General features: G+C 39.1%; 2 protein-coding genes across 4 annotated transcripts; one reads left to right on the top strand and one right to left on the bottom strand.

Annotated features, from left to right (window-relative positions):
- The first annotated feature begins 478 nt into the window (after positions 1-478).
- LOC148873988 (filament-like plant protein) lies at positions 479-14,849 on the top strand. 3 transcript variants are annotated; one of them, XM_088965552.1, is made up of 6 exons: positions 996-1,095; positions 1,203-1,259; positions 1,903-2,021; positions 12,482-12,677; positions 12,787-14,123; positions 14,330-14,849. In XM_088965552.1, the coding sequence occupies exons 3-6, from the start codon at positions 1,911-1,913 to the stop codon at positions 14,714-14,716; spliced, it is 2,031 nt and encodes a 676-aa protein (XP_088821678.1). In that variant the 5' UTR covers positions 996-1,095; positions 1,203-1,259; positions 1,903-1,910; the 3' UTR covers positions 14,717-14,849. The 3 variants fall into 3 exon arrangements, with proteins under 3 accessions (XP_088821677.1, XP_088821678.1, XP_088821679.1); XM_088965551.1 differs by lacking the exons at positions 996-1,095; positions 1,203-1,259 and adding an exon at positions 479-913; XM_088965553.1 differs by lacking the exon at positions 1,203-1,259 and having other exon boundaries at positions 1,037-1,095.
- Positions 14,850-19,993: 5,144 nt separating this feature from the next.
- On the bottom strand, positions 19,994-20,407 carry LOC148873987 (S-protein homolog 2-like). Its single transcript, XM_088950809.1, has one exon. It carries the CDS (start codon positions 20,405-20,407, stop codon positions 19,994-19,996), a length of 414 nt encoding a protein of 137 aa, XP_088806935.1.
- Between the last annotated feature and the right edge of the window lie 395 nt (positions 20,408-20,802).

Below are 20,802 nucleotides of genomic sequence, written 5' to 3'. Positions count from 1 at the left end.
CAAATGGGCCTATCTGTAAACCGTGAACTGTGATGCATTTAAAACATTCCAGCGGCCGGGAGAACTGGGTACACGTCGGATATACCATAAGAAGAGTCTTCCATCGATCCATCAACTCAATTGTACACGTGGAGGCATGCAATGGAGCATGGACCCACATCAAATGGATGGTCGAAAATGCTTTCTTGGTCGTCCTCCTCACAGCTGTGATTGAGTTGGGGTCATCTTACCAGTTACAAACCCTGACAGTTAGCATGAATTTCTACGATAAGAAACAAAAGAAAAGGACAAAAGTGTAATAACAACTGAGATGGAGGGCAAACGAATTACTCCAAATAAATATTTGGGAGAATGATCAATTAACCTAGATTTTTATAGTCTCAAAACACAGGAAGAATGCATCCTGACCGTAAATTAATGTTAAATTGACGGACAGAATGTGGTTTATAAAAAGAAAGGAATAGTAATAAGAGGGCTGGAATTCAGAATTCTGTATCGGATGTATCCGTACTTCTCCGTAAATATTTTCGTTCTTTTATTATCTCTCCGTTTTCTCTCTCTAACTGCATTAACTATCTACACAAACTATCAACAGTAAAAAAGCTGAGACACGGAGGGAGAGAGAGAGAGGGAGGGGAGGGAGGACTTGAGTTGAGTGAGGAGCTTCCCGAAGAGAGACGACGGAAAAGGGGGAGAGAGAGCGAGAGCTTCACTGAAATATATAGAAATTTATAAAATAAAAGTATTAAATTGTTAAGGGCAGTAGAGCAGCCCTTCCTCCATGGGCGGGAATAAGCCAATAAGGGAAGCTGCGTTTGAAAAAGAGAAAAAAAAAGTCTGAAAAGTTTTGTTTAACAGCTTCTTGAGTCATCCTAAGTCACATGCTCTTCCCTCTTTGCATTTGAAAACAAAGGTAAAATTAATTGAAAATATGCCATTTTCGTTCCTCCTTCATCTGCGTCTTTACTGACATTCCACAGATTTTTGCAGAGTTTTAATGGTTTTTATATTCTGCAACAATCTTCTATTCTGAATTATTTTAGTTGGTTTCCTTCGATCGTAGGTTTGGGTTGGTCCCCAGTCAAAGCCTCCAAGGTATTTGATTTGGGTCTGGTTTCTTACTGATTTTTACTTTTTCTTATCCACTTATTTTAGCCTCTTATTTTTTTTATTTATTGTTATTTTTTTTATGGGTAGTCCAGTTTTTGGAGTTTCTGAACTCGGTATTCATGATTTCTGAGTTTCTTCGAGCATCCGAGGTGTGTCTACTTGGTTGACAATCGATACTTTCTTAATTTCAATTTTATTTCTTTATCAATTTTTTGTTTTTGAGATTTGGTAGGTTGGTTTGGATGATAAATTCTCATTTTTCTTTTTCGACTAATGGGTTGTCAATGATTTACGATGTAAAGGGTTTTGAGCCACCATTCCGGGTGTTTGGTTTCATATTTATCTCTCCCTTTTTTTATCTTCGTCTTGATATATTTTTTTGTTTTATTATCTTTTTGGAAACTTTTTTGGGTTTAGAAAGATTATATTGCTGTTGGAGGTTGTTTCTATGGTGGATTTGAAGCAAAGCTGAGAGAATAATGAGCAGCAGCTCCTTTTTTATTGAATAGTTGAGGTTGTGGATGAGGGAACGGATTTCTTAGTTTTAGGGTTTGATTGACGTTGCTTGGAGTTCTATTAAGTGGATATTTTTGCTTTTCTTCAACTGGGTTTTTGTTGATGATTACATTTTCCGGTTCTAGTATTCTTCAGTTTTGATTCCTTTGAAGAATATATATTGGCATTTCGTTGCTTTCGATTTGATGGTGTTTGCTAGTTATCTTTCGAAGAATGGTAGGAATGTATGCTCAAATGATGTCTTTGTGAAGTTCTAAAGTGGCTCTGCATCATTAGATTGGGGGATGGATCGCCGGAGCTGGTTATGGAGGAGGAAGTCTTCTGAGAAGAGTCCAGGTGAAACGGAAAGTTCGGGATCAATATCTTCTCATTCTGAAAGATATTCCGATGATCAGGTAGGTCTTATTTTTGATTCCTGGAGTTCTAATTCTCTCTTGTTTTCTATTTCCTTCTTTTTTCTCTCTTGTTTTTTTTTTTCTTCCCCCCCTCCCCTCATTTTTAGCTGTACAATTGTACATTATAAGATCTTGGGTTGTCTGGAATGTGAATTATCTGGGAAGCGCTCCTCCCGACTCTCATCCGATAACCAAACAACAACATGAACTAGTAATCCTCTTCTTATCTCTCATTAAATCACTGTGACGTAGTTTGCATGTTATCTGATTCTAAAAAGAAATATCGACTGTGCTTAAGTTCAATTAAAACACAGTAAAAACTATACGTAGGTTTAGAAATTGTGGACTTTCTGAAGTTTCTATTAATATAAAGGAGTTCCTGCCGATTCTTGGATACAATTTATTATCAAAATGAAGAGAAAATCATTTAGAGACCACTCTCTGAGAAGGGCATTTGACTTTACATATTTACTAAAAATTACTGGGAAACTATTGATGTTGTTACAGATTCAATGTTAAGGTTACTTGAATTTTTATGATTTAATACAGAAACTATGAGAAAGAGGATAAACTGATATCAGTTTGCTGATTTCCTGGATTGTCTGTGTAATTGTTGACTTTTTGGATCATACAGAAACTATGAGAAAGAGGATAAATTTCTGATTGCATTGCCCAACTCTAGATGAACATAGGATACTTTTTGGATCAATAGCGAATATGGGATATCACCCTTATGCAATGTTCGTCTCAGCTATCTGGAAGTTTGGGAGCAGAGGACTGGATATGGTGGACCTAATCTATGGTGTTTTCTCACAAAGTAGCTTCTCTCAGACTTGAACCCACATTCTCATGCTTGTCAGCCTGAGACTTTCCTATTGCACCATGTAATGATCCCTTTTTGGTAATCTTTTTTTTTGGATTGGTAACAAAGCTTTATTGTTATTTAAGAAAAATAACGTGTTACTAGTAAAAATAAAGAAAAATAATGTATCTACATGGTTTATGGTTTCCCACTGGTAGGCTGAATCATAATGTCTATCCCCTTAATAAATAATTACATCTGAGCATGAGACATAGCATCCCTTTTGTGATAATCTTAGATAAGGAGTAATAAGCATCTTCAAGGCTCAAGCAACAATTTAAAATGTATGTACTATGTAGTTGTCAATCCTCAATGATTCTATTATTGAACTATGTGATATTTTCTGTCTAAGAATAAGCTCACAAGCACTTTTATTTGATATTGTTTTCATAATGAAAGGAATGAATCAAGAATGATGGGAACAGGAATAGTTACTGATAATCTTCACCAAATCAGTTTAAAATTCATATCAATACATAGCAAATCAACATATTCATGTAAAGAAAATAAAGAAAATAAAACTCAGAAAATATAGGGGCTGAGCCCTTGTTTTTATCCCTGAATAAGAAGAAAATAAGAGAACATAAGAAAAGAATAAAAAGAGAACAATGCTTTTTTCTTCAGGGATTCAACATGGTGTCTACTTTCTTTATTGTTAATAGAATAACAAATATGAAAATAATAAAAACAAACTAGTATATTGTTGTTGGATTGGGGAAGAAAGATGCGTGAGAGTCAAAAAGTTGGACTGGTGGCGCCTAACTTCTCTTTTATAATAATATGATGTAACAAATAAAATAGGAAATTACAAGTAGGTCCCTGGTGGCCCACCCTAAAAATATAACTTAAATAAAAGAAAAGAACATGCTGACAACAATCTAACAGCAGAAATAAAACACTTCAATCCAACAACACTCCCCCTCAAGTTGGGTTGAATGTATCTAATTATCTATCATGCCCAACTTGTTACACAGTTCATTGTGCCGCAAGTATGGAAGCCCTTTTGTGATAACATCAGCAAGTTGCTCCTTGGATTTGACATAAGGAGTACAAATTTTTCCCTTTTCCAATTTTTCTCTTATGAAGTGTTTATCCACTTCAATGTGCTTGGTCCTATCATGTAGGACAAGATTGCTAGAAATATTGATACCTGCTTTATTGTCACAGTAGAGGGACATTGGATTATGAACAATAACCCCAAGTTCCCCTAAAAGGTTCTTCAACCAAATAACTTTAGCCACCCCATGTGCCATAGCCCTATACTCCGCTTTAGCACTTGACCTTGCAACTACGTTACTACACTTTGTTTCGTACTTATCCAGGTCACTAGATTTCCTCCTACAAAAGTACAGTACCCACTTGTGGACTTTCTATCATCCACAACACCTGCCCAGTCAACATCTGTATAGACTTCCACTCCTAGATGATTATGTTTGCTGAATAACAACTCTGTTCTTGGATACTTCTTCAAATACCTAAGAATCCTCTTTGCTACCTCCATGTGTGGTCTCTTAGGGGAATGCATGAATTGGCTCAGGACCCCAAGTGAATAAGCAATGTCTGGACGTGTCATGGACAAATAAAACAACCTTTCCACTAATCTTTGGAACTGTTTCACATCTTCTAGTGGTTCACCATCACAATCTCCCTGTTTATGATCAACATCCGTAGGGGTTGTTGGATTTGCACCTAACTTGTTTGTCCCAGTGTTTTAAAAGCGCAAGGTCCAATTTGCGCCTGAGGCGCAAGGCGCAAGGCGAGGCGCACGCCTTTTTAAGCAAGGCACAAAATTACAAAAAAAAGCTAAAAAATAAAAAAAGTTAGAAAATTAAAAAATATTCCAAAAAATTTAATAAAATGAAAAAAATAAAAAATATTAAACATAATGTTTATAAAAAATATAAACTTAAATTTTAAAATAAATGTTTTAAAAAACTTATTATCTAAAATTAAAATACATAAACATAACATGTAAAGCGTATTCAAATGAAAATTAAAAAATAAAAGCAAACATATAAAGCATTTTCAAGCATGTAAAACCCACAATCTCTTTTTTTTTTTTCCTTAATTGCATTGCTTCAAGTAGCTAATGTGATGTAAAACACATTGCATTCTTGATTCTATGAGTTGCCTTTGTACCATGCCTGGGCTGAGGTGCAAGGCACATGCCTAGGCACACCAGGCGTGTGGCTTTTGAAAGGGGTGCACCTTGGACCTGGGCGAGGTGCATACCCCAAAATGCGCCTCATTGTGCACCTAGGTGCGCTTTTTAACAGGTCTAGGATATATTTCTAAGAAATGAAGATGCCCCTTTTTGAGCGGGCAACTTCAATTCCTAGAAAGTACTTTAGGGGACCCCGATCTTTCACTTCAAATTGAGAGGCAAGGAATTCTTTCAACTTTTGTATTTCTGTGCTCCAGTTTCCTGTAATGATGATATCATCCACGTACACTATCAACACAACCACTTGTTCCTGACATATCTTCACAAAGAGAGTGTGATCAGACATCAGACTGACATTGTTTGAACCCTACTTGCTGAATCGCGATACGAAATTTAGTGAACCATGCTCTAGGAGATTGTTTGAAGCCATAGAGGGACTTTCTTAGCTTGCACACCTTATTTTCACTTCCTTTGGCACAAAAACCTGGGGGTTGAACCTTATACACCTCCTCCTTCAGATCACCATTTTAAAAGGCATTCTTTATATCCGGTTGATGCAATTCCTAGTCAAGGTTTGCAGCTAATGATAAAAGAACTCGAGTTGAGTTCATCTTAGCTATTAGAGCAAACATCTTATCATAGTCAACACCATAGACTTGAGTGTAATCCTTTAGCTACCAGCCTTGCTTTGTACCTTTCAACTATCCCGTTTGCCTTGTGTTTCACTGTAAACACCCACTTACACTCCACTTGGTCTTTCCCTTTTGGAAGATCCACCAACTCTCAAGTTTGATTCTTATGGAGGGCATTAATCTCCTCCTTCATGGCATTTGTCTATCATGATATTTTAAAGCCTTTGCCACATTTCTGGGTATGGGGATGTTATCAATTGTAAATAGGAAGGCACAGTGAGAGGGGGAAATGTGGTCATAGGAAACATACTAGGTAATGGGTTGTTTGGTAGTACATGACCTGACTCCCTTTCTGTGAGCAATAGGAATGTCAAGGTCATCCACAATCGAAATGGGAGCCACGGTATCAACAGGTGAAATAAAAGGTGTTGGACTTACCTCTTGGGAATCTGACGGTGTTGGTTGCTGAGTGTTTGGTGGCTCCACATCTTTGTCACATTGCTGATCTCTAAGGTGTTTACGTTGGAAGGCACAAAAAGGAGTAGGATTTGAAATAGAAGGCATAAGAGACTTGACGGACCTGGACACGGACCTGCTTGTCCTCTTCCACATTACTCTCCCCCTGAGGAGAAGCAGGGAAGGTTCAGACTCAAAGAACGAGACAGCTATGGAGACAAAGAACTTATGACCCACAGGATCAAAGCATCGATAACTCTTTCTTGAGGAGGTGCCCCAGAAAGATACAAGGAATAGACCGAGTATCCAACTTACCATGGGACGGAGATAAATCATGGACAAAAGCATGACAACCAAACACCCTCATGGAAATTGAAAATAAAGGAGACTGAGGGAACAATAACTAATGAGGGGCCTTATAGTTTAATATTCTGGATGGCATGCGGTTTATGACATAAGCAACAACAAGTACAACCTCAACCCAAAAACATTTAGGAACATTCAAATGTAGCATCTTCCCTCGGGCTACCTCAAGGAGGTGTATGTTCTTTCTTTATGTAACATTGTTTTGTTGCGGTGTTCTGGCACACAAGCTCCTATGAATGGATCCATGATAAGCAAAGAACTTATTGAGCACCCCATGGAAATATTCCTTCGCATTGTTTAATTGAAAGATTTGAATTTCAACATGAAACTGTATAAACACTATATCCTTTGGAAATCTCTCACGATCTTTGGGACTTCGTCTTTGCTATGCATGGGAAATACCCATGTATAATGGGAGATCATCAATCAATGTGATACAATATTTATACCTACCCTCCGAAGTTATTGTGATAGGCCCCCACACATTAGAATACACAATATGGAAAGGAAAACTGTATCTTTTATTACTTGAATGAAATATTGTTCTACATTGCTTACTCAACTAACACGTTTGACAATGGAAATCTGATACTAAATAGGATTTAAATAAAATAGGAAACATAGACTTCACTATTTCAAAAGAAAACATGACCTAATCGATTATGCCACAAAAAAATTAACTCTTGTTTGACTGACTATGCGACTTTGAAGATGACAACAAGAAACCAGCCTTCTTGTTGAGAGTATAGAGACCATCCACTAAGCTTCCTCTACCAATCGTCCTCCTAGAAGTTAGATCCTAGAAAACACATGAATTAGGAAAAAGGGTTACATTGCAGTTTAATGAGTTTGTGATGCTACTAATAGAAAGAAGATTGATGGGAAGCTGAGGAACACGCAAAACATTATTTAAGTTAAGTCCATGGGGGAGGGATATTGATCCTTGGCCTACAATGGAGGAGAATGATCCATCTGCAAGTCTCACCTTATCCCTTCCTGACAAAAGGTTATAAGACTGGAATAGGTTTGGCTTACCAATCATGTGATTAGATGCCCCTGAGTCAATGATCCAGGGGGAGTCAATGGCAGTGGAGACATGAAAGGCAGAGGTTGCATTACCTGATGTAGACGCAAATGAAGTAGAAGGGTTATCAGTAGCTAAACTGCCCATTTGGCGCAAGGCCCTACCTTACGATTCCAAATGACTATGGATGGAGTTCATGATATCTTCCTTGGGGTCAGAACTAGTGAAGTGCTCCTGAGTAGTATCTGTTGACACCCTAGTAGACTGAGTGGGTTGCCACATTTGCTGTATTGTGTGCTATATTAGGCTTCTTTTGACCCTGTGCCTTACCCTGTTCTTGGTTCTTTACAGCCCACTTTGGCCTCCCATGGATCTCCCAGCATGTGTCACGTGTATGTCTTGAACGTTGACAGTGGGTACACATTAACTTGTCCTTATCATCAACTTTCTTAGAGTCATTTTTCTTTCCCATATTATTACCACCCATTGCAGTTAATGCTACCTGTTTCTCCCCCTCAGTTGTAACCATCACACACTGCCTACTTACCTCGAACTGAACAAGGGCATACACCTCTTGGATTGAAGGCAACTCTTTACTTCCTAAGATCTGAACTCTAAGTGGTTCATATACGGGGTTTAGTCCCAACAAGAAGGCAAAAACCTGTTGTTGAGAAGCCAACTTTTTATAGGCTCTAGCATCATCATCATGTTTCCATTCTATAGCCTGATAGTGGTCCAATTCCTTCCATACTGAGGTAAGGGCTGAATAATAGGCTGACAATCCACGGTTCCCCTGTTTACAAGTTGAGGATTCAACTTGTAATTGGTAGATCTTGTCATAGTGCCTTTGCTCAGAATAGGTGGTTTTGGCCTGTTCCCATATTTCACTCATAATGTTTGCCCACATAAAATTCTTCATATTAGATTCCATGGATGCAAGAAGCCAGGCATCTCCATACTGTTTTCTTGGTCCCAAGGATCATGTTCAGCAGTCCCACTCTTGGATTCTTTCACTCTTCCATTTATGTAACCAGCTTTTCCCCTTGCTGTTACATAAAGTTTTACACCTTTAGCCCACTCCAGGTAGTTCAGGCCGTTTAAAGGAGTAATTGGCATAGGAAACATCATACTTTCAGCCCCCATACCAGCTGTACTATGGGTTGATGGAACCCCAAATGAGGCAGAATCATCATTTGCCATTGGCAAAAGCAGGTCTACAAGTAAAAACCATACCCGTTTAAAGGAGTAATTGGCAGAGGAAACATCATACTTTCAGCCCCCATACCAGCTGTACTATGGGTTGATGGAACCCCAAATGAGGCAGAATCATCATTTGCCATTGGCAAAAGCAGGTCTACAAGTAAAAACCAAAAGCTGCAGGTGTACAGGACCAGTCATTACACAAATACTACCTCTCACAGTCACACTCAGGGCACAAAACCTCACAAATTACTTCTGAAATAAAGTGCACACTGCGGAGGTCTACTGGCAGCAAGTAAACAGTCCAGACCAGTTCATATATAAGGAGAACACTGCTGCAATCTACTAACAGTCCAGAAAAATTGAAAAGAGTCACCATTGGACTACACACTTCACACACCAATTAATCACAGCTCATACCTGTGATAAAGGGGATCATACACCCCTGCACAGCACCTGTATGAAGATGCAAAACCATGACTAAGCCTTCACAGCATCAACCAAAAAATGAGAAAAGAAGCTTCACAGCATCGGCCTTCTCCTACTAGGGTTACCTTGGTGCTATGCAGGAAGAAGAACCCAGAAAAAAATGACAAGTAGTTCTGATAAGACGATTAGGGTTTCTTGTCCTTGCTGTTCAGGAAATCAGAAATCTGGGTTGAATGGATATGATTCAGAAGAAAAAACGACTCCTATTGCCCAGATTTGTGCTCTGAGAGAAGAGAGAGGAGAAGAGATGGGGAAGAAAGATGTGTGAGAGTCAAAAAGTTGGGCTGGTGGCGCCCAGCTTCTCTTTTATAATAATATGATGTAACAAATAAAAAAAGAAATTACAAGGTCCCTGGCTGCCCACCCTAAAAATAAATCTTAAATAAAAGAAAAAAACGTGCTGACAGCAATTTAGGTTGACAGCAATCTAACAGCAGAAATAAAATATTTCAATCCAACAACATATATGAACTATGAAAATATATAAACCCACAAAACGAATATAGTGTAATAATGCCCGTTTAATATTTAAATCTCAATAAAAATATAGTAAATTTATATGATGCTTTGTACAAAAACAACTAGTCTCTTGGCAAGGTAACCTTCCATGGGCACCTTGTTGCCTCGACAACTGTGAAAAAGAGCATGTGAGAAATGCAAGAATAGTAGAATAAACAACATGAGTATGTTCTGCTTGAAAATAAACTTTGGTTATTTTTGTTTAGGTCTTCCAATTCTTTCCTAAGCTGTCTGAAAGGACTCTCAAGTTTTTGGAGCAAGGATTTGAAGATGCCAAAATTATTATTTGCAATGTTTCCTGATCCATCAAAGCTGTCCCCTTGATCCCCTTGTTATCTCATTTCCCATGTTAGTAGGCAATGCCAATGGGCAAGATTGTTATCCAAGGGTAAAATGGAAACATGTTTTCTGACTTAGAATGGGGGGCCAAACATAACTTGTTTTTGGAGTAGGTGGGCTAAAATGCAAATGGATATCTCATATATGATGAGGTTAAAGAAATCTTGGTAATAAGTTAGTGCCTTCGAAACTTTATCATCAAAAGTGATCCCAAATCCACCACATGCCTGTGGTGGGCTGAAGATAGTGAATCCTATATTTTCTACCTTTGTCAAAATTTAATGTCAATTTCAATTTCCCTTCCAATCACTAGACAGACACACCTGTTTTGAAGCCCAACCACCCAAGTTCATGCTAGCTGATGAGTGAGCTTAATTTCTTTTGTTGTTTCCACAATGACAATCCCTTTCCTTTTGATCATTAATAAAATTGTGATATTGATTAAAAGAAAAAATTGGTAGCTTCTGCTCTCATCATTGAGCTCTGTGTTGCATCCTTTATCTATTTGTAGTTCTCTCTCATTCTCTCTCCTAGGGTTCTATATCTTTTTTCCAGTGAAGTCCCTTCAAGGCTATTTTTTAGGCAATTGATAGAGAACTTCCCAGAGAAAGGAAATGTCTTATCATGTTATTTATGCGAGGCATAAACTAGGGTTCCTAGAGGAATTTGTGTCAACAAAGATTCTTGAGCTTAGTCGATGCCATGGTCAAGGACATGTGTTGATATAGTAGTTTATAATGCATATTAACAATGGAGCAAGACAATAAAGTAGTTATATGCATATTATTTTTGTTTGATGAACACAAGGAGAGTAATTTTAGCTGATGACTTTGGTTGGGTCGGGACTGGGTCTACCCTGCCCAACTGGATTTGGCCATTTGACAGTTGTATATCCATCCTCTTTGTCTAATTCCATGGTGGGTGCAATCCAACTTGAACTCGTACACAAGTACCCTAGTTCCTAGCCCTGCCTGTTTAACTTTTCCCTCTTTAGGGTATTGCCCTTGTTCTTGGTCTTGGCTCAACTAATGCCATGTGTTCCATTTTCCATTGTTAAGTCTTACCATATGTCTGGTGTGCCAGATCAGTAATGCTTAGACTATGGTGTGAAACCAATCTATTGATTTCTGTTTCTGAAGTGGTGCACCAAGGTCAAACTAATGATCTAAGCCATTCAAGTACTATACCAAGATCAATCTGGTAATGGCTGAAATTTATGGCAAGATTAAACCGATGTTTGGTGCATTTGAGCTATATGCTAAGATCAGTCCAATGGTTTGAGCTGTCTTAAGTTGTGTTTCAGGAGCAGACTAATGATCTAACCATGCAAGTGGTTTTCCATGATTAATCCAATATTTAGCTACCAAATTGCCTGGCAATATCAAAACAATGATTAATCCAATATTAATCCAGTGGTTTGGATAATCCAAGTTGTGTGTCAAGATTGAGCCACTGGTCTTGTTGTTGATCAGTTACCGAAGGAAAAAAGTAAAAGATCTGGTTATCGATCAAGAAACTAATGATCTGGTACATCCAAGAGCTGGGCCATAGCAATTCCAGTGGTCTAGATTGTCCAACTGTAGCCTGTCCTCTTTGTTGGGCCTGGTTCCTCTCTTGGCTTGTTGTTCGTTCCCCTTATTTAATACATCTACCTTACCTTCTTCTTCACAAAAAAAAAGGGTTAGTGTGCTGGGCAATCAAGAAACAACATGTTCAAAAATTGAGTGTAGCGAATATGGATGACTGACTGAACTATGAAGGACAGAACTGGAAATGAGAGTTTTTAAGAGCAACTCCAAATGGTTTGTAGGCTTATCCTAGAAAAAAAGGGTGGAAAATGGTTTGTGTATATGGTAAACGTATGGTTGGTTGTCTGGGTTGAAGTTTGAATCAAGTGGCTTAATTTCCAATATTTCATATCTATCTAGAAAATTTGAAGAGTAGAGTAAAAAATGAAAAACAAAAGAAAGTTAAACCTTGGGTAGACAAAAGGAATATGCAATGCAAACATCACTGATTGGGGAAACACATGATATGTAAAGTTTGGTCATGGCTCATGGGCCACTAGTGTGGTAGGAAATATGGTTGCATATGTTAATGACATTAATTTTTGGTTCTCTATGTTTGTCTTCATTGGATATTTCTATCATGTATTAAAGAAGGCCATTTCCTGATGTTGTCCCAGTTAAACCTTTAACATTTTTTTTTGGCAGAAAGTGGCCAACTCACTCAAGCCTCTTTTCTCATGCTTATCAGCACGAGATTTTACCATTATATCAAGCAATAGTAATGTGTATTACATCAAATATTTCTATTTATGTTTAATATGTTTGTATGACATTGGATTAATCTTTTGCATGATTATGTGGATAGAGCATGTTTGATGATTTATTGTCATTAATAATGTAGCTGGAGGCATCAAGAGCATCTCCAAATCATAGTGTCCAATCTCCTGAAGTCACCTCCAAAGTCACAAATCGCAGTGAGGAGGTCAGTGACAGCGTGAAAAGTTTGACTGAGAAACTAGCAGCAGCTCTTTCAAACATCAGTGCAAAAGAAGACTTGGTGAAACAGCATGCAAAGGTTGCAGAAGAAGCTGTCTCAGGTAAGAAATCATATCTTGTTTTTCTCCTTTTGCCTGTGTAAGAAGGGATTTTTCTTGTTTGGGTATTACTTTATATTTTGTATGAAAATTATATGGATTCACATGCCAGGTTGGGAAAAAGCAGAAAAAGAAGTAGCGTCTTTGAAGCAACAATTGGAAGCTGCAGTGCAGAAGAATTCATCCCTTGAAGATCGGGTTGGTCATCTTGATGGAGCACTTAAGGAGTGTGTCAGGCAACTTCGCCAAGCAAGAGAGGAGCAAGAACAAAAGATCCATGAAGCTGTGGCGAAAAAAGCCAGTGAATGGGAATCTGCAAAATTTGAGCTTGAGAACCAAGTTGTTGAGCTCCAGACCCAAGTTGAAGCTGCAAAACTTGAGGCTGCTTCTGATTCTGGTATCCAGTTGAAGCTTGAGGCTGCGGAGAAAGAAAATGCTGCCTTAAAACTTCAGCTTCTTGCTCGAATTGAGGAGCTTGAAATTAGGACTCTGGAAAGGGACCTAAGTACAGAAACAGCTGAATCAGCTAGCAAGCAGCATTTGGAAAGCATAAAGAAGGTGGCTAGGCTTGAGGCTGAGTGTCGTAGACTACGAGCAATATCTCGTAAGGCAGCTTTAGCTAATGATCACAAGTCTGTTGCTGCCTCTTCAATTTATGTTGAATCACTCAATGACAGCCAATCAGATAGTGGGGAGCGATTACTTGGAGTTGAGACTGATACCCGTAAGATAAGTAGTTTGGAGCTTAATGACTGTGAACCAAGCTGCTGCTCAGACTCATGGGCATCTGCTCTAATTGCCGAGCTTGATCAATTCAAGCAAGATAAGGCCATCGGTAGGAACCTAACCACATCTTCTGTAGAGATTGATCTCATGGATGATTTCCTTGAAATGGAGCGACTTGCGGCACTCCCTGAAACAGAGAGTGAAAGACCTGAGCCAGTAGCTGCTTCAGACCAAATTGATAGTGGACAAAACTCAATTAAGGCTGAGCTTGAAGCTATGATTCATCGGACTGCTGAATTGGAAGAGAAATTAGAGAAAATGGAAGAGGAGAAAGCAGCATTAGATATGGCTCTAGCAGAGAGTCAAGGCCAACTTGAGATGTCACAGAATCAACTGTGGGAAGCTGAGGAGAAGTTGGTGGAGCTGCAGAGGCAGCTAGATCTGGCCAACAACTTGAAACAAGCTGCCGAAGTAAAAATAGAAGCTGCCAATACACAGAGAGAATTGGTAGAGTCACGCCTTGTAAGTGCAGATGCAGAAGTTTGGGCCTTGCGCACAAAGGTGTGTTCATTGGAAGCAGAAATCGAAAAGGAACATGCTTTGTCAGCTGAAGTTGCAGCAAAGTGTAAGAAATTAGAGGATGAGCTCTTGGGAAAGAGAAATGAAGCTGAGCTTCGGAGAGCTTCAATATCAAAATCAAACGATGAGTTGAAGACAAAGCAGGTCAGTCTTCTAGATCACATTTTATTGTTCTCTTGATGTACATACTTTGGAAAGCAGTCTGCACATAGTTCCATGTTTTCAAGTCCAGATTAGTTGGTGCCTCTACAGTGGTCATTTTAGTATCTTAAGATGAACCTATTCAGGAGAAGCTTATTTATTTCCATGGTTGTTTGTTTGTTTACTAGTCTCAATTATGTATATGACAGGAAAAGGAGCTTGCAGTGGCAGCTGGAAAACTATCAGAATGTCAGAAGACCATTGCATCTCTTGGAAGGCAGTTGAAAGCACTAGCAACTCTGGAGGACTTCCTGATTGATTCTGAGAAACCACTGGACCTCAGTGGATCACCTATTCCTAAAATTGGAGAGTCATGGAAATTGCATTCAAATGAAGCCTATGTACCCAAACCAGAAGGTCATTCTTCAAAAATAGATGGGGATGTCTCTGGTCCTCCTATGAATGGAAAAAGCGGAGAGTCGCAACCATCATCCACCCCGACACTAAACCATGCAGTTGCCTCTGAAAAGAGCCGAAGCGGGTTGGGAAAATTGTTCCCTCGGAGTAAGAACGACATTCATGTAGAAAGTCAGTGAGGAAAAACACAAAAAAGAAATAGTTTTTGCTTGCTGTTGTAAAATCACACGGTATTGGTTTCTCAATGGTGAAGTTGCTTATTAATTTTTCCATTAATCAGCAGCTATTAATACCACCACATCTTGTGTTTAATATTGTGCCTTATATAACTCACTCTATTTCATGAAGTGGGGGCCTTTTTTACAATGTATATCAAAAAAAAAAAAAAAAGAAAAAAAAGAGTCGGATTTCCGCGCCTGAAGTTGTACAAGAAGGGCAGGCATAAGATTGTCTAGACTAACATTGTTTCGGGAAAAATAAATAAATAAATAAACAAATAAAAGAGGCATGATAATAACTTGTTTTATGCCAAGGCTTTCCTCAAACAATGCATAGAAATTCTTATCTAACGTCTACACAAATAAGGCAAGGTAGCTTTAATGTTTTAATGAAGCACTGAGAACTCTTGGCCAGAATAACCCAGAATTTTCAGGTCCCAGAGATCTCAGTATTACATAAATGTACTTGATGGGCTACAAAATCTAGAGGATTTCTTTGAACATTTTGGTAATCAATCCTTTAAAAACAAGGGTTTGGGGCAATGTCACAGGAGAAGAGGCGAAAGGGGATTGTTTTTGGGCGAGCCTTTAAACCTTGGTTTTGGGTAGGCAAAAGAACAATAAAAGGAATCGCGTGGGGTGAGAGAGGCTCGAACTCTCGACCTCAGGATCGCTCAACACAAGCGATGAGACCTACACGCTAGCCAACTGCGCCACCATCCCAGCGTGGCTTTTAATCAAAAATATATATTAAAGTCGAAATAACTCAATTTTCTTTTGATTAAAACCAACGAAGACTAATAACAAGAAAAGGCCTTACATGCTATTTTTTTTTTTTTATGGCTCTCACCTTGAGAGAGAAGCTGTAGTAGATCGTAGACAAGAAGTTTGTGAACTCTTTATGTTTCTTGGCAGTACGGGTTCTGGGGCTTGCTAGCTTCTTTCATGGGCCTATCATGTTCATAGGGCGAAGAATTGAAGAGTTGCATAAATTAGTTGTTTTCTTAATTGCATGGTAAATAATTCAAAACTTCTGACTTTTCCGTTTTATGATTCACCATAATGCGGTGGGGTGTATTCTTTATTAGGTTTGCGTTGAAATTGACAAGCAAATTGGTTCCGTGGTGTAGTGGTTAGCACTCTAGACTTTGAATCCAGCGACCTAGGTTCGACTATCGGTGGGATCTATTTTACTTTTCTCGTCGTATTTTTTTTTTTAATTTCAAATTAATGTTTGAGGATATTTGAAAACCTTGGTTGTCCTGTCTACATCTATGGTACAAGGTTCAAGTAGATGTTCTGGTATTCGGGATCCCATTTTAACCTATGCCAGGGGCTAAGGTAGGTAATGGGCCCACTTAGTTTTCCACGTGTCAAATGTTTTGGAGGTTGGTCGGAAATCAAATCTGAATTTATGAAACATTATCAGTTTATCACACTAGCTGGTTATGTGATGAGTGGTGACTTCTAGAAGGATTACTGGAGTTACTGCTGTGAGACAGTCTTTGTATGCGCTTAGCTTCAATTAGAATGATGTACTTTTGACGTTTATTGTAAATGAATAAAATACATATTTGATTCATGTTCTTGTGGTTATTTCTGTGTTATACCCTTAAACTGGACACTTAATGAGACTCGTGTTAGTTTAGAATGTTTACAGTCGGTGGGTCGGTCTGGGGAGACCTATGCTGATAAGGCTGACACTGATGTGCCACCAAGTCGGTTGGGGTGGCCTGTCTCAGCCGCCAGGGTGATACCCAAGGCACATGCAGTGTAAGATTAATTAAATCTTTGAATCGGACCAGATTTCCAGTATTGCCTTGAACCTTGGAGATTAATGGGCAAAACTGGAAAGTTACACTTGACCCCTAGACTCGATTATGATACTGCACTAGGTGTCAGATTGGGCTGTCTTTGATATGCCACTCAGCGAGATCCTTAGCGGGGGTTAAAACCTGGGTATATTGGGATAGTTTGAGAATTCATCTGAGTGGGTGATCATAGTGACAGGATCAGTCTCTTTGTCGGACAAAGGTAATGATCGGGGATGCACTCTCTCTGATGGAAACCAAGACTGTCGGCAATCGATTTCAATCATTGATATTTGTTTTGCAAAATATATTTTATGAGATATAAAAGTATATATATTATAGTTTTTAAAATGTTTGCAAAATGTTTTAAATCCCGGGATCCATATAAGCAGAGAGTGCAACATTGTTTCTTGCAGCCGAGGGAGATGTCCTCTCTTGTCGGGCAGTGTTTGGTCATTATGGGCTGAGAGGTTAAGTGTAAGGCCACTGAGGGTAATGCCTAATGGGCTAATCTTGCATTTGCCCACAGTCCTTGGGTTTTATAAGGTAGCTTGGCCCATGGACCACTTAATGTAAGTGTTAGGCCCAATAGAAGCCCATGTGATGGGTTTCAGGGGGTGCACTGTCCACAACAGTGTATTCGGCCAGGCCTTGTAACGAAGGCTGGGCCGAACCCATGTGACTGATTTGTAGATCAATGCTTGGGTCCCACGCCATACAAAGAAGCCCAACTGGGTAGTAGTTTGAGCATATAGACTTATTGGGCCTAAAGCCCATTTCGAACTAGCATGTTTTAATTAGTTAAATAGAGGGGGCGGATCTGGGATTAAATCAACTGATAGGATAGGATCCTACTCTATCCACTCAGAGAGACCAGATCTGAATTCAAATCTGGAAACCTCCTGATAAGATAAGGAGAAGGCTGATTTAATATGTAGATAAGATAAGGGTCTTATCCTTATCACTTGAAGAGAGTCCAGATTCAGATAATGATCTGAATTAGGAAACTCTTGATAGGATCAGAAGCTGATCTCTTTAAGCCTATAAAAGCAAGAGGGGGCGAACCATCCAGACCATCCCAGAAATTCCAGAGATACTAGATCTCAAATTATAGAGAGAAGAATATACAGTGTGACTACGCCTTCTCCCTGTGATCTCTTCCTACCGCCGCCATACTACCAGTTCGTTCTCCAACATTGTAGGAGTGGTCAAGATTGGATCTTGACATCGGTCTTTGGTGAAAGGCTGATAGGAAGTTGTGCTCACTGCCTCCATTGGATTCTTGCTGAAGAATTCGGTTCGTGGGATGAACCCTGTTGATTCTGCTCCTCCATCCATTGTGTCATCTTTAGTGGGAGCAGTTTTTGGTGATCTTCTTTGGGCGTGAACACCTCCATTGAGAGATATTATTTCTCTGTATCAGGTATATCCCTCTCCCTCTGTTTTGTTTCAAATCTGGTTTGGTTTATGGTTTAAGATTGATCATTGAAAAATATGATTATTTTTCTAAAATTGGGAATACGATTCCCACTTGAAGGGAGATAAATTTTTGAAATTCGCCCACCCTATTCCGCACCTTTTGGGCATCCATGTGATGGATCTCACATCCTTTCAACTGCTCAGATCACACCAAAAGTGGCTCTGATCGTCAGCGAGAGGCTGCACCAAGTTGGTTATTGAATCAGATTCTTAGTCAACAGTTTTTATACTTCAATAAGGTTTTCTAATGCATGGGCATGGTGTCTTCCTCCCCTTCCCCTTTACAATGAAATTAAAGGGTGCGGGCCCAGACTCTCAGATCCGGTCTGAACAAAAAATTTAGACCCAAGCCCAGAATTTTTGGATCAGATTGAAAATGATGACTCTCAAAGTTTGACATTCAGCTTCCACCATATCCAATTATCCACTGCCGTCCATGCAAAAGATTTCAATAGTTTATTCTTGCTTCCTTTTAATTAGCGTCTCTTTGGTATGGATGCTGTTGTTCCAGAAAATGATGATACATTAGCAATGTTTTTAAACCGTTGTTGACCTGAATGGTTAGACCATTCGGACCGGAAACCGTCTAGGTGATCGGTTCCGTTTTACCCCAAATCTGGTCTTTGGTAAAAAACCGTTGAATTAGTCAACGAATCATTGACTTAGACATTTTGACCGTTGAACCGTTCGACCCAGAGAATGGTTTGCGATTTATTAAATAAGAGCCAGATTCGAATGAAAAGAGAAATCTCTCAGATCTTAGATCTGAGATCTAGTGGAGAGAGAAGAGACCAGTTGAGGGAGATCTTAGATCTGAGATCTAGAAGACTAAGATATGGAAGAGAAGGCTAAGAGATCAATGAGAGATCTGGAAGAGAAGGCTAATAGTCTAGATGACAAATCTAAGAAAGAGAGATATGAGATTGAGAGAAAATCTCAGATCTAACATCGTCGCCGCTATAGTTCGTCGTCGCCATCGCCGTTTCCGTTGCCGTCATCATCGGCGCTGCAGCCGACCTCCTCCTCCTTCTTCTTCTTCTTCTTCTCTCTCTTCTCTCTCTTCTAAACTCTCTCAGCCATCGACAGTCTCTCATTCTCAAATAGTGAAACCCTTTTTCTCCTCCATTTATATGCATCTTACCCTAATATTCTAGTCTAATGTGTAAGATGATATATCACCATTTATCATATTTAAACCATTCGAACCGTTTGATTTGGACGGTCGAACCACTGACCTAGAAACTAGTGGCTAGAATGGTTTCGTTTCCAGGTCGGTTTTTAAAACCTTGTACATCAGTGTCATGTTAGAAAAAATGGGGCTCTAGGAAATATCAATATGTTTGGAACCATTTTATCATAAACAACGTTGCTCCAAGTCACACCTTGAAAATCGAGGTGTGGTTTGGAGTAAAGCCGAATTCGATGTTTTCTCATTCTCACATTGAAGCTCATTGCTGCCAACGAGGACATGATGTGGCAATGGCGTGGACTTCCTATAATGGGTACCAGTGCTGAAAACAGATATGGAGCACTGGTACCAAACAAAAGGTGTTGCTATTGCTCCAGGAAATGTCCTACTTGGCAACAACGTTTTCAAAAACAAAAAAAAGACCACTTTCTCAGAAAACGATATTTCCAACCCACACATCAGCAGCTCAAAAAATGGTGCTGTATCAGCATCGATGTGAAAGATATACTTAATCGGTTTTTTTTTTTTTTTGATAATTATTTTGATGAATAGATAAGCTTTTTAATGGTTTATTCTATACTTGGAGTTTTTTGAAACAGAAAAGTGAAAACACACCCAGAACCAGAATCGTTTGATCAGTAGAAGCGCCTCCCCACCTCATTTCTTCCCACAACAAACTTTTGGGAAGCGCAGAAAAGGAAAAATTCAACTGAAACCTTTATTTATTTATTTGCTTTCTTCCGGTATGTTTTGGATTCCCTAGAGTAGTACTCCAGGGGCGGTGTTGTTCCATGGAAACCAGAAGTTATAGACATTATGTTGTTCATCCAACGCATACAAGCCATCCTGCCTTGCTACCCACCAGCACCTGTAATGGCATCTGGAGTTGTCTCTCCTGGCAACAAAGACGTCGTAATGGCCGGATCCCTGCTGCCACCCCATGTCGCAGTAGAAAACCGTAGAACCCCAGATGTTTGAATTGAATGCCCATTCGAAGTAGAAGCCATACGGCAGCTCTTTCAAGCCCAGATCGTCGTTGTGGGATCGACAGTGAATTGTCAGATTCAATCGCTGCCCTAAGTCATTCGCCACTCGTACATGTCTTTCTGCTTCACTCAGCCACAAAACCAGTACCAGAGCATACATGAAGATGTATGCGTTGGAAATCTTCATTTTGCTTCTATTTGATAATTGCCGTTGGTGGTGATAAACGAACAAGATTATTCTTCTCTTAAATACCAGACAATCCTTGTACAAGTAGAACACTGTTTCACACACGTTTCTAGATCATTAATTTTAATGCCTACTGCACTACCCAAACTTAAAATGCACAATTCAATATTCCAACTTTCAAAACATGATAATTCAGTACATGTCGTTAAGTAGCTGTTAATCAGTTGTTAAGTGACATTTAAAAAAAAAACACAAATGCCCTTCGAGTGTGATCTAATTTTCTTTATCAATTATACAAACATTGGCAAAAAATTTAATAGTCCCAAATCTTTGCCTCTTCTATTCAAGAAAGTTGGGGTCACTAGAATGCCCACTCAAATTTAACTCTAACTTTC

This window comes from Nelumbo lutea, chromosome 1 (assembly GCF_056320005.1).
Source record: "Nelumbo lutea isolate HS-2025 chromosome 1, American lotus-T2T, whole genome shotgun sequence".
In the NCBI taxonomy this organism is placed as follows: Eukaryota; Viridiplantae; Streptophyta; class Magnoliopsida; order Proteales; family Nelumbonaceae; genus Nelumbo; species Nelumbo lutea.
This window is presented reverse-complemented; position numbering and strand designations above follow the sequence as displayed.

Excerpts from the sequence above, each read along its gene's own strand:
- LOC148873988 (XM_088965551.1), top strand. The coding sequence starts at position 1,911 with ATGGATCGCCGGAGCTGGTTATGGAGGAGGAAGTCTTCTGAGAAGAGT. Across the intron at positions 12,678-12,786 it reads TGCAGAAGAAGCTGTCTCAG|GTTGGGAAAAAGCAGAAAAA; the intron begins GTAAGAAATCAT and ends TTCACATGCCAG. Across the intron at positions 14,124-14,329 it reads ATGAGTTGAAGACAAAGCAG|GAAAAGGAGCTTGCAGTGGC; the intron begins GTCAGTCTTCTA and ends TGTATATGACAG.
- LOC148873987 (XM_088950809.1), bottom strand. The coding sequence starts at position 20,407 with ATGAAGATTTCCAACGCATACATCTTCATGTATGCTCTGGTACTGGTT.